Below are 12,586 nucleotides of genomic sequence, written 5' to 3'. Positions count from 1 at the left end.
TGGAAAAGATTTCGGGAGGGGTTCGAACCCCCAAGCCCCCCCTCTGGCTACGGCCCTGCCGTGCGCTTCTGCCATGTTGTCGGCTATAAAATGTGTCAGATAAGCCTACCAGGATGGCTTGGAATCGTAGCGATCACTAGCCGAGGCCTAAGCAGTGGATGAACACCCTCCACGTCACCGCAGACGCTCAAATGCCATGCGCTTTTCCCCCATCTTTGGAGCTTGCCTCACTCTTGCCTGTATCGTAAAAAGCGTGTTCGCACCAGGCCAAGGGTTTGCTGATTCTGGCCTGTGCCCACTGCCCACAAGCAGTCAGTGCTTATGGCAACAGCACGCCAACGAGAACTCGCTCGTAGAGCAATGAACGTTACAGCGCAAAAATGGTGAATTCAGTATAGAAAACATCGGCCGAAAACGAAGAAATCAACTTACAAAAAAAAAGGTTGTACTTTGAGGGATTCAAACTTGCGACCTGCAAAATGACATGCCTAGCACTCCAGAACACTCGGCCACGAGCCAGCGCTGCCGGTGGTGGAAATATAAGGCATATAATGTACAACCAGTTTACATTTTTATTTAGTTTCAGCATTTCAAACAGCTTAGATGACTATTTGTTGTATAGCACTCGTGCAGTAAGCGTTCCCCGAATTTTCACGATATCTCATGTCTAGCAATAGCATTTCTTAGACGGCAAAGCGTTCGCAGATGTTTGGTCGTGCTGCTGACCGCTGTGCTTGTTCACCCAGTGCAAAAAAGTGCTTCCTGCACCCTAGTTTTCTGCTGTACGGTAAAAGTTTCGGTTGATTTTATTTCCTTACTACCTATATTAACTTCGCTGACTCCTGTTTTGCCTTCAATTGGCCTTAGTTTTTCCTACCAGCATACCAGCCAGCAAAGCGTCGCATGTGCGCTTGTGCAGTTGGAGTGACCTGGACTTGGAGCTTGATACAGTGTACCAACAAACTAAAAAAAGGCACATTCTTCCATTCACAAACGTATCGTGGCTTATTTCAACTGAGTGAACGAATTGTGACGATCCGTCGGCAGCCAGCGGACTAAACACTGGGCCGACTGACTGTCGGAAGGCCGGCGAGCGGTGCAGTAGCGCAGTCAAGCCAAGCCATTTTTTTCTGACGTCATACAAAATGCCACTGAAAATGGGCGAGGATGCTGAGAGGAGGACGGCATTTTCAAATTGATTTTTCTGGTGAATAAAGTCGCATAAACGCAGCGAGAGTGGTCAAAACATGGCCTACAGACTCCAGACTACAATTTGCGCTCGTAATCCCGCAATGTTTACGAATCACCTCAGTCTCCCTTTAAGGTATACAGGCTTGCCTTTTTAACAGTGAAGTGTTGCTAGTTTATTTTGTAGCATCAGCTGTCAATCCCAGGCTCTGTCTCTGCACCGAAAACTGCAGCAAGGGTGCCCCCTCCACTAGTTCTCTCATAATGTGGTAGGAGTGTAAGAGCTAGCGTAGGTGCACGCCAGCTCTTCCCTTGGCAGGTGCACTTGCCGACTTGGAGTCGCGGCATTGAGGGTGTCCTCATAGTAGCCTCCCACCTGCCCTTTTGCACGATGGAAGTGTGTTATTTACTGCATGCTGAATAATATTTACATGAATGTCACTAAATCATTTAAACGCATTTATCATTCAATGACAAAAAGTCGCCAAAGCATTTTTATTCGCAAACAACTGATGCCTGCCTGTCGTACCGTGCTGCGACATTGTGCTTGGAAGTTATGCATCATTTGAAGAATTAAATGTACAAACTCTCCCCCACACACGGCTGCGAAGGGAAATCGGATCTGACATGGTTCGATCCTAAATCTCTTTCGAAAGCATGCACAGCACCAAAAAAAAAAGCTCTAAGGCAGCATGGGTTGAGAAAAGGGTCAGGAACTTTTCTCAGCATTTTAACCAAGCCCAAATCTGGGACACTTGGGGGCGAGACGTGTAAATATTTTTACAGTGAAGCCATTTATGGCTAGGATCCAGCAGATAACCTCCGGCAGCAGACCAAGCGTAGAGCAACAATTTTCAGTGTATGAAAAAATTCATAAAAATGAAGACAGGTCCTAGGGCTTCCATATTTTGATACAAGATTGCTTAAATTGCCCCTGGAAACGCGCCTTTCCAGCAATGCACTTGCATCGAGAGGTGAGGCCCACTTTGAAGGAATCGCTGTAAGCTTTGTTTTTGTAAGCTGGCTTTTCCCACAGTGTGTCACACAGCCCAGTGAAGCATGGCCATCTAGGGAGGGAGTATGGTTACAGCCCCACTTTACACTCCTCTTCACCGCAGCCGCCTCTTTTTTCATAGTCGTGCGTGCTCCTTGCCACGCGCGACGTCTCTTTCCCCTCTGGAATCGTGCAGTGCCGCAAGGACAGCAGACGTGAAGTAGTCGGTCAAGTGCACTTTCTAGCAGTTTCAAGCTTTATTCGGCAATGCGACCATCCAGTTGTGTGACATACCTGACGAAGTTCCACAAAGAACATCTGCAGCACACCCTCTTTGAAGCCCTTGACCGGCTCTGAGCTGGCAAACTCTGGAAAAGCAGTCGGGACAACAGTCAGCCGCTTGTCCCCCCACGGGTGCCCTGCAGCTGCTACTCACGTTCGCACTGGATGACGTCCAGGTTGAACTGCTGCAACGCACCCATGGAGATGTACTTGACGTCCTCCGAGGTGAGGATGTTGAGCAGAGACGTGGCCAGGTGCTGGCAGGCAGTCATGCAGGCAGTCTGGGCCACCTTGTCCTGCACAAGAGCAAGCACGGGAGACCCGTTCTGCATGAACGAGTTTCTGCAGTGCTCTCAATTAATAAAAATTCAGTTGATGGACTATGCTTGCCCTGTTCCTGCTACATCATGAATCTTACCACTGGCTGAAAGGATTTCCATCTTTATCAAGAACCTGCTCTCAGTTAGTATTCCTATATTTGACACTTTGCGGTCCGTCCCGACAATGCAAAACGGCCGTAGCAGACAATTGTCGGGATATGCCCGACATGGGTGTTCAATGTTAAATTTTGCGGTTCTTTTCGCTGCGCCGTGCGTGCATTCTTTGTAAACATGATGCGCCATCTCTCGAGGAATAAGTGAACTCTGTGTAAGTCTTATTCATTTTGCACTAGGATGCTGCACAACGTTCGGCACGGCCTTCTGCATGGCGCAGCGTTTTTATGTGCAGGCTGTTCACCGAGAAGCATGGCCACTTTCTCATTGCGAGCGTTCTACGGTGGTGCACTTAGCGAAAGCGATGATGACTTTAGTCAGGAAGAGAATTACGTGTTTCCATCAGGTAGTGATGACAGGTATCTACATCAGGTATCTACCATCAGGTATCTACAGCGATTCGACAGAAGCGAGTGACGAAGACCACAATGGCGAAGACAGCATCGGGCGGAGCTACGCATTTTGTTGAAAGACAATGAATACCTCGCAAAAAAATTTTCCTGGAATCTACAGATTTCTACTCTAAATAGTTTTATTTGGAGGTGCACACACCTGCAGAATCATGCGGAGAAATATCAGTGAAACCTGCAGTACCGTCGCCACCCGATACGACAGCTGGTGGGCGATCTGAGGGCTCGAGCCAAAAAACGGGGCCCATCAGCATGTATGGAGTGCGAGGAAAGGCTATTTGGGACGAGCCATTTTATCTACAAGGTCCCACACTGAACCAGCAAGGACTGTGCTGTTTGTAGTGATATGAAAAGAAAAGGAGGCAGGAGGGAAACTAATTTTCTGCAAAACCTGCAGTGACAACCCTGGCCTGCACCCAAGATAATGCTTTCAGCGGTTTCACACGCTTCTCAAATATCAGTAAAGGAGTTGCAAGCAGAATGCAAGAGAAAAAATAAACATCCTGCGAGTCTTTCCTGCACAGTTTGTTTTTCTTCGCGGCGCCAGAAACTGCCAAATTGGTTGCGGACCGGAAGCGCCGACAAAGGGGTAAACCCTCTGGATTGCAAAGGGTTAAAGGTCAAATACTTACGCCACGAAGAGTTTGCTGCAACAAACACAAGTGTGACAGACGTCATTACAGAACACCCGACTACCTTGCACCTTGCCATGATCGGACACCATACCCATCTGTACTTGCCAAGGCAAGATGCAATGGAGTAAACAGGAGCACTCTTGGAAGCACGTATTTATTCGAATACAAGGCGAGGTTTTTTTCCAAAATCCGTAGTCTCAAAGTCATACCCCGCCTTATATTCGAAGCTCAGTATATATACATATGGCAATTTTTTTTTACTCTTCGGCACCCTCGCCTTATAATCATGACCGCCTTATAAATCAAATTAATACGGTAGTACAGTCGAACACGGATATATCGAACACGGGTATATCGAATTATTGTCTAGTATATCGAACTCGTAAATTATCCCCTTGAAAATTCTGTGTAAAAGTATAGGAATTCGTACGTTTATATCGAACCGTATTTTTCCCGACATCGGGTATATCGAACGCCGCGGGAGCTGGTAGGTGCTCTTCGGCGGTCGCTGCACCCCCGATTGAGGTTGAGGAGGATGTGGAGGAATGCGCTGGCATGGCGAAGGTCGGGTACAGGAGGCGACTCCTCGATAGGCTTTTGATGAATCTCCGCGTGGGCACCAAGCTTAAGGTTGACCTGCTGGGAGCCATACATATGATGACAAGCGCTTGGAACGGCGTGAAGAAGGAGACCGTGTGCCAACTGCTTCCGGAAGGCAGGCTTTGTGACGGCCGAACTTTCCGAAGCTTGCGAAGACGGCGACGACGATGACGAGTGCATGGGCGACACGTTTCGTGAGCTGTCGTCCCTTTTCCCGGCTGCTGTTCCAGCCAGAGTGTCTGCCGACGACTTCTAGAACACTGACACCAATGTTCAGGCTGTTTCGAGCCTCGGAGACGAGGATATTGTAGCTGCGGTCGCAGGAACCCAGGCCGATAGCTCGAGTGGTGAAGATCGTCCGGACGAGGAGGCGGCTACACGATCGTACTCCGCGGGTGAAGTGGCCGCTGCGTTCAGCTTGATTCGCCGTTGTTGCGGCGACATGAAAGGAACTGGGCTGTCGCACCTGGACGGCCTCGAGAAGATTGAGACCAGCGTCTGTAATTTCATTTCCAGGACGAAGAAGCAGGCTAAGATCAGCGATTTTTTTTTTCACGGAAATAAAGCGTTCTGTTGCGTCGTGAGTGCGGAATTAGTTGTCATTCTTGAATGCGCCCACCGGAAACTGATCGTTCGCCATAGGTGAGGTCTCAGAGCCCATATTTTTATATCGAATTTTTCATATATCGAACTATTTCGCGATCCCCTTGGAGTTCGATATATCCGTGTTCGACTGTACTCAATATTCCCCGTTTCCTATGAGGCCGTGTACAAGCCTGGAGACTGCAGCACACCGTCAAGCCCCACCACTGAAAAGAGTAGTTAAATCTCGTTCATGGCTGCACCTTGCCGGTGGGGCTCTGTGAAGCTCTAAGTGGCCAGAAAACTGCACCATGGTGCTCCACTTTATTTTTAGAACTGCCAAAAGTAATCAAGCCAGTAGCTCCTGTGCACGTCGTTTACAGTTCTGAATGCGAGCAGCACCACTGGTTGGAACCTTTTTAATGCTGGAAACATTGCTGGGCTACTTGTGAAAGTAAAGGAGTGTAGGATGAGCAAGGGATGCCTCTCTTTAAAGGAGCCACGAAGACAACATACAAGTTGGGTTTATTAGAAAGACTGCTTAGTCCCGATAACAATGATACCAATATCATCAGAATCTTCGAACAAATAACGGAGATATTAAAGAAAACGTGTGAAGCAGTCGTGACCCCCTAGCCAATTTCCCGCAACTTTTCTATGACGTCACGGAACCTTGTTTGTGCGATTGGAGGCCGCCTAACTGACCTGTCGCGACGACACATGACTGGACGTGGGGCCTCTAGTTCCATTTGACCGCATCACTTGAATGCTAACGTGCAGTTAAGGCACTGAAAATTATGTTTTATTGTTGGCCCGTATGACGCCATTCTTGCTAATAACACGTCACTGTGGCGCAAAATTTGAAAGTTTTAAATACTTCTTGCTTTTTTTTTGTTAAAAAAACATCTTTTGTGGCTGTAATGGAGCTGAGTGAGATACTGAATCCTAGTTCTTTCTCAAATTAAACGAAGTTGTATTTTCTCTTCATGGCTTAAGACGCTGCCCATTGGGAGTGCAATCTTGTTTTCTCACAAAGGTCCTCCTAACAATCCTTCACAATGCCCCCCCCACCACATGCATACACAAAAATGAATACATCGTACCTACCCTATGCTTTGTTACTCGGCAGTAATGCAACTATGATTGAAACTTATACTTAAGTGTACACCAGTTTTCAAGGATACACTCTCCATTACAGGGCAAGAGCAGATTAGGGTGGCATGATCACGTACCGGCAGGTTGGTGAATGCTTGAAACACGTTGTTCAGAAACGCAATAAGATCCATCATGTAGTTGCTGGCTTGGCCCTCGGGTTCTACGAGAAGCCAATCGTAGTGGGCTAAAGAAGAGAACACAATTGATGAGTTTGCAGGCACATCCTGTTTTACACTGAAGTCTCCAAAACTCACCAAGTTCTAAAAACTCCCCAATCTTGGCCTTCAGCTGCTCATAAATTTGGTCCTCCGCATCTTTTCGGGCATCCTGCATTTCGTTAAGCATGATAGCACCACAATGTTACAAGGATTTCAGTCAACGCCTATGTGAAACAAAGATAGGCACCTTAATGTGTGACACACAATGGGGGCCCTAAGGATTGCCTCGCAAATGCTGGATTGCACCACTGCTTTGCACCACTTTTGCAATGTGGCTGTAACCTGGTCTCTGCAGAGAGGGCTGGACAAGGATGCCAAGCTATTTCACGACAACAGCAGGTGTCAGTACACGAGTACAGATTCACGTATATCCAACTACCACAGCTCCGTGTTGACTGTCTGGTATCCGTAACACCACCTCCCACTTTGCTACTCATTGCACATTATGAGTTGTCTACAGCATGACGGGAATTTCTCTAACATAGCGACTACTCCCCCACAACAATCCATCACCTGATGGGAGAAGGACAGCAGAGGATGGCTCAAAGATCCACGGCTTCCTTTCCATATATGGTTGGGCACCCCACCACGCAGAACTACTTCGGGATGCAGACCACGGCCAGTTTTTTTTTTATCTATATTTATATGCTTCATAATACAACCATGCTGATACGAATGTTGGAATGTACGAATTTGAAAGTCTTTTGAAAGTGCATTGCATCTAATGGGCTAAATTTTGGCTGCTACGAACACATTCTGGAGACACAATATATTGTATATACGAATCAGCAAGTGCTTTTACACCAATAATATGGTAATGGGAAACAGTGTCTATGGTCTGTTTAGGTGGTTTTCAACCATGAGTGTGCCGGGGACCCCTTTTGGGCTTGAAAAAGTGATGGAGGAGGACCCCGCGATGGACTGTACTGATCCGTGTCATAATGTCAAACAGTTCCCACCAAACGCGGCTAAAGGCACCCGCACATATTCAATGTCTGCCTTTTGGGGCTGAATTTCATGTTTAAGCTGTCATATTGTCAAACGACTTGCGCTTGCAGCCAAAAGTCGCTCAAAAACTTATATGCTGCCTTTTGTGTGCCTGGCTTTTCTGCATAGCTGTCGTGTTGCGCAAAAAGCCAACTTTAAAATATGTGACACGCAGAGAAGAAATAAATGCATACATGCCATGCAGCGAAGCCACATTTTTGCATTGGCAGCAAGGTATGGCAAAAAGTAGAAATGAACAGGGGGGACAGAAACTTTTGGGGAAGGCTTCGTGGACCCCTGAAATGCTGCCGTGGTTCCATGGACTCTTATTTGAGAACCACTGGTCTAATTCATGTAATTAAAAACAAATCATAACCGCACCTTTCCACTACAACAACTCTTTGTTTAATTCATTACCGTACATAATTTCATGGATTTTCTGAGCCTGTCAGTGATCTCGAGGTAAGCAAAAAGACACAGGACCTGTAATGTACTTCTGGAAGTGCAAGTATAGAAAAAAATTATGCATATTTTTGCTTGTTTAGTTTGTTTGATTATATGAATTTTTCATGATACAAATAACCTTTTCTGCCCCAAGAGGTTCGTATTGTTGAGGTTTTACCACATAATTCACCACTCAGCCTGCTCTCTCAACTGCTCTCACCTTAAACATCGTCCTTCCCACTCAGCCTGTTCTCTCAACTGCTCTCACCTTAAACATTGTCCTTCCTTGAAGTTTGGCAACATGATGGCTGTCACCACACCAGCGACTGCAAGAAATAGAGACCATCATGCACTTTTTGCACACGAACTGCTGCACTACCACTAACAAACTCACTTGAATATGGAAGAGATGAACTGTTCCAAGAACACACTAGCGTCTTCAAGGTAGTTCGTGTTGATGGTGATTTGTATAAGCTGTTTGAGGAGGTACAATCGGTTACAGCCGTCACAAGACTAAAGTCTAAAGTAGGCATTTTATACACACCTGTAATAGACCAACATTTGGTTTCTTGATGAGCGAAGAGAGGCAGCCACCAAGTGTTCGAGTAAGCAGCAGGTTAGTGGCTTTGCGAACCATGTCCTCGACTTCGGTCTGGCTGCAAGTTTGTAGACATGAGAAAATGGCTACACCTGTGATGTTGACGGGGCATGTACCTGACATTGAGGTCTTCGGAAAACTTCAAGCATTCTCGAATGAACTCCTTCACTTCATCAAAGATGCCAGGAACAAAGCGAGAAAATGGAAACTTCTTTGGAAAGGGCGCCTGCAAAAGAGTTACAACAGGCACGTTGCCTTCGCGAATCATAAAAAAGCAAGCACGCTAACAGACCTTCTCCAACGCCTCGTCCCGAAATGGGAAAGTCTTGAGCACTTTCTGGTACTCCTCTTCCGTTGCAACTTCGATGGGGTGGTAAGAGTCATCGTCAAATATGCTGCGGAAGGTCTGGACACAGTGCTTCATTAGGATTTCATTGTAGTGCTCCTGAATCTCGAGCAGCAGATTGTGCACCGGGTCGACATGATATCCATAGCTCTGCAAATGCGAAAGAAGCTTGAGCTGCCTCCAGGGGATGCCGGTAGCTAATAGAGCACCTCTTACCCGCAGTGTCTCACTGAAGAGAAGAATCAGCCTCTTCACTTCAAGCATTAGGCTTGCCTCTGTGCAGTAGGCCTACAAGTAACCAACATATGTAAAGAAACCAATTAAGGTTCTGTGTTTGTTTTATTTGCATGCTACTTACAGAATGTGTCCTAAGGGATGCTGTTATCTTTGATAGGGCGTTGTCCCAAACCTGGTCAAGGTAGGTCTGATTCACAAGGCCACTTGCCGTGTTCAGGATGTGGTCCTCAACCACAAAGAACCTGAATCAAGACGGAAATGAAAAGCGAAGTTATGCAAGTTTCAAGAAAATCTACAGCTTTAAAAATGCAAACTGCTAAGCAAGCAATACTGCACTTAGGACTCACCCAACAATTTCAGCAAAATATTTGCGGTATCCACCACTTGTCTCGTGCTGGAAATTATAAATGCATCAGCACCACTGCATTTATATCACACCTAATGACAGCACCATGTTAGGAGGTTCTGGGTGTTACCTTATACCAGTCACCACTCAATATGAATAGAAGAATGGCCACTGATTAAAAATAGCAGCTAAATATGAAATGACCAATTTAAAAATGTAATGTGCCTGTACAATATGCAAGCAGCAAATTTTCAGTCAAACAAAGGTCTGTCTAACAAAGTTACCCAAACAACGCTGCCAACAAGAACTCAATGCTGCATAACACATGACCCAGTAAAGAATGAAATGCTAGTTTGAATACAACGGCAGGTCAGAAATGTTGCACCATGTTTGTCGGGGGTTGCAAGGCAAGTCGAGCTTGATGCCTGCGTTGTTGCCGGTAGTAAGCTTCAAACGTGTCCCGTGCTCCTAGTACACTGTAGATGTGATGACAGCGGTAAACTGGTGCAAAGTCCACCAGGTCTTGAGCACTCATCTCCTCGTCGTGGTCCAGTTCCTGCTTGCAGCCCTGATTCAGTGCCACCTCTCCAATGCGACCTGAATGCTTGCGTATGTTCTCTAAGAAGTCCTTGAGCTCCGACATGGAAGCGTCTTTGATACGGTCACGTAGTCGAGGTATGCACACGGCCATTGACTGGGCAAACCGATGCTTTGACACCCGCGGCAGGTATGTATGCTCCAACTGCTCGATGGTCTTGAGTGCTGGATAATAGCGACGGTCCTTCATCTGCTGCATCAGTTTGGCGTAGATGTCGAGCACAGGCAGGCACACACTCAGGCTCCCAATCGTCCAGGCAATGTTGCTTTGGATGTGACCATACTTGACTAACTCGTCAGCTCGTTGGAGAACACGCTTTGCCGTTTCTTGTAGGTCTTGGTCTGTTCGAGTTACCTCATTCTGGAAGCATAGAAAAGCAAGCACAGTTTTAGCTACTTCCCACAGTAGAGATCGAGATGGCTGTGGAATTCTATCAATTCCATGAACACAAGTTAGGCACTCTCAAGCTGCCATGCTGACATGAGGCACAATGAAAAAGGGCCGTTGTCTTGACGTAACAACACTAGTCCATATCACCTACCTAAGGCTGCCCCGCTTCTGCGTACTTCACAGACACACTATAGTCCAAATTGGGATCTAACACCCTGGTGCTATACTTCAGCACTCATTCAGCGGCTTCTTTGGAGTGCCACTGGAATGATGAAGCCTGGTGAGTAGGCATCTAACATCAGATTATGACATCTTAGGGAACCACATAGACCATCCACAACAGAGCCAGACGCCTCGCTGCAAACCAAGCGACCTGAGTCATAGCAAAAAAAGGGAAGGCGTTGACTGAACCCATCTGGATTGACTTCCTGGCATTAATAGGGGGTGGGAAAAGCTGGTAGACCTGCTGCTTCTCTCAACGGCAGACCCAGACCGGGAAAAGACAGCCGTCACAAAACGTCCTCAAGGATGGAAAAATCTGACCTGGGTGCCAGACGAGTTGTAGCATCTATGGCCAGGGAAACCTCAATTACTCGACAGGTGGGAGGGCAGGGTAGAGGCAAGTGCAGTATCGCGACGTTGGGCGGGCAAACGGGTTTAGGAAATACAACTTTGCACTGATCATATATATAAACTGTCTGGAGGGGAATGGTCACAGCCGTCTGTTGCCAGCAACCTTTAACATGGCCTGTCGAATTGTTAGTAACATTTGCAAGCTTGTAGTGAAAATAAGGGCTGAAATAAATAAATAAAAAAACTTACTTTCAGCTTTTGAGCTTTGCTCCGTACTTGTAAAAGTTCTCGGATGCAGTCAATGAAGCCCTGGTAGTGGAAGTTGCACATTTTCTCGATCTCCCGATCATGATCGCTGATACGGGAGTCCAGTTTCTGCAGAAACTTGTCATGCTCGTCTCCATCGTAAATGGCCCTGTGAAGAATTACGGTATACACCCGTTAACAGAGATCTGAATGTAAACCCCGCCCCCTTTTCTTTAACGATGCGCCAAATGCTTGAAAGCGGGCGATTGCAGTACTGAAGAACTAGCGGTACGTGATATCGGTTAGGCGAAGCGCCGGTAAACGAATCCAACAAGCTGGCTGTAAATGAAGCCTACAGTTTCGTCGCCAGTATTTCGGCATCGACAAATTAAAATCCCAAAGGACTGCATGCACCCATTTTCGCAGTTTTGGGACAGTTGACTGCGTGTTCATAGTGTCTTTCGTCAGTCACTGTAAGCCTGCTAAACAACCGTTTTGGGAGAGACACGCAGAAAATTCACTGTGCCCTGTGTGGGGAGTTGCCAAGTGCCTGGAGGTCTCGCACCTGAGAACCAGACCGACGCTGCTCGAGTCGCTCGTTTCCAGCTCAAAAAGGAGATGCTCATGTTCAAGGCGTCCTGTCGTGCACGGCTCTGCCTGGACTTTGCTTTCGATCATCTCATGGGGTCAACGAAATTTCGGCCACGCAAAGGGGCGAAAGTAGGAAGCAGACACGGGACAGTGCCACCGGCCACGAGCGCAGCGCCACGGTGGATGCCAATTAACCGTTAAGTAGCGATTTTTGGTCCGATACATGCTTTTTGGTTAATCTTAATTACAAAAAGCTGTTTATTTGAGGATAAAACAACAAGAAAGCTCGCATTATTATGTGCCTCACTCACGTGTTATGTCGCATACAAAAGCGGATAAGTCAAATCGGCAGGAATGTGAAAATCTCCGCACAAGTTCTACAAATGTGAAATCCAGGCGAAACCTTTACAAGCTAACCGTCCTGGAAAGCTAGGTATAGGTTACTTCATGTATGCAGCATCTTCGTGCCCTGTCAAATGACAGCGTTCAAGTCGGCAAGCGGTACAGGTTGCCGCACTTACCCGATACAGGGGGAAACTGCTGCGACACCTCCGCCAGATTCCACTTCGTAGATGTGGTGCTGTGACAGCTGGCTGAGCTGGTTAAGCTGACTGAGAAATGAAGAATCGCTGTCAAAGCTGAGATTGTCCGCCATTGTTGCAGTGCAGCCAT

General features: G+C 47.0%; 1 protein-coding gene across 2 annotated transcripts in view; it reads right to left on the bottom strand.

The window, feature by feature from the left end:
- Sec15 (exocyst complex component Sec15) overlaps positions 1 to 12,586 on the bottom strand; it is a 16,776-nt gene extending 4,190 nt beyond the window's left edge. The window contains exons 1-15 of one of the 2 annotated variants that reach the window (XM_077687676.1): positions 12,436 to 12,586; positions 11,327 to 11,492; positions 9,902 to 10,474; positions 9,518 to 9,564; positions 9,292 to 9,412; positions 9,150 to 9,221; positions 8,880 to 9,083; positions 8,704 to 8,813; positions 8,534 to 8,645; positions 8,384 to 8,463; positions 8,258 to 8,315; positions 6,595 to 6,667; positions 6,418 to 6,524; positions 2,619 to 2,760; positions 2,477 to 2,550 (exon numbers count right to left, since the gene is read on the bottom strand). In XM_077687676.1, the coding sequence (XP_077543802.1) occupies positions 2,477 to 2,550; positions 2,619 to 2,760; positions 6,418 to 6,524; positions 6,595 to 6,667; positions 8,258 to 8,315; positions 8,384 to 8,463; positions 8,534 to 8,645; positions 8,704 to 8,813; positions 8,880 to 9,083; positions 9,150 to 9,221; positions 9,292 to 9,412; positions 9,518 to 9,564; positions 9,902 to 10,474; positions 11,327 to 11,492; positions 12,436 to 12,569 (2,073 nt within the window). In that variant the 5' untranslated portion in view covers positions 12,570 to 12,586. Of the gene's footprint in view, positions 1 to 2,476; positions 2,551 to 2,618; positions 2,761 to 6,417; positions 6,525 to 6,594; positions 6,668 to 8,257; positions 8,316 to 8,383; positions 8,464 to 8,533; positions 8,646 to 8,703; positions 8,814 to 8,879; positions 9,084 to 9,149; positions 9,222 to 9,291; positions 9,413 to 9,517; positions 9,565 to 9,901; positions 10,475 to 11,326; positions 11,493 to 11,888; positions 12,094 to 12,435 lie in introns of those variants that run through there. The other variant, XM_077687677.1, reaches the window with a different exon arrangement.

This window comes from Haemaphysalis longicornis, unplaced genomic scaffold, assembly GCF_048455015.1.
Source record: "Haemaphysalis longicornis isolate Haplotype H1 unplaced genomic scaffold, Haemaphysalis longicornis Haplotype H1 scaffold_1, whole genome shotgun sequence".
NCBI classification, from domain to species: Eukaryota; Metazoa; Arthropoda; class Arachnida; order Ixodida; family Ixodidae; genus Haemaphysalis; species Haemaphysalis longicornis.
This window is presented reverse-complemented; position numbering and strand designations above follow the sequence as displayed.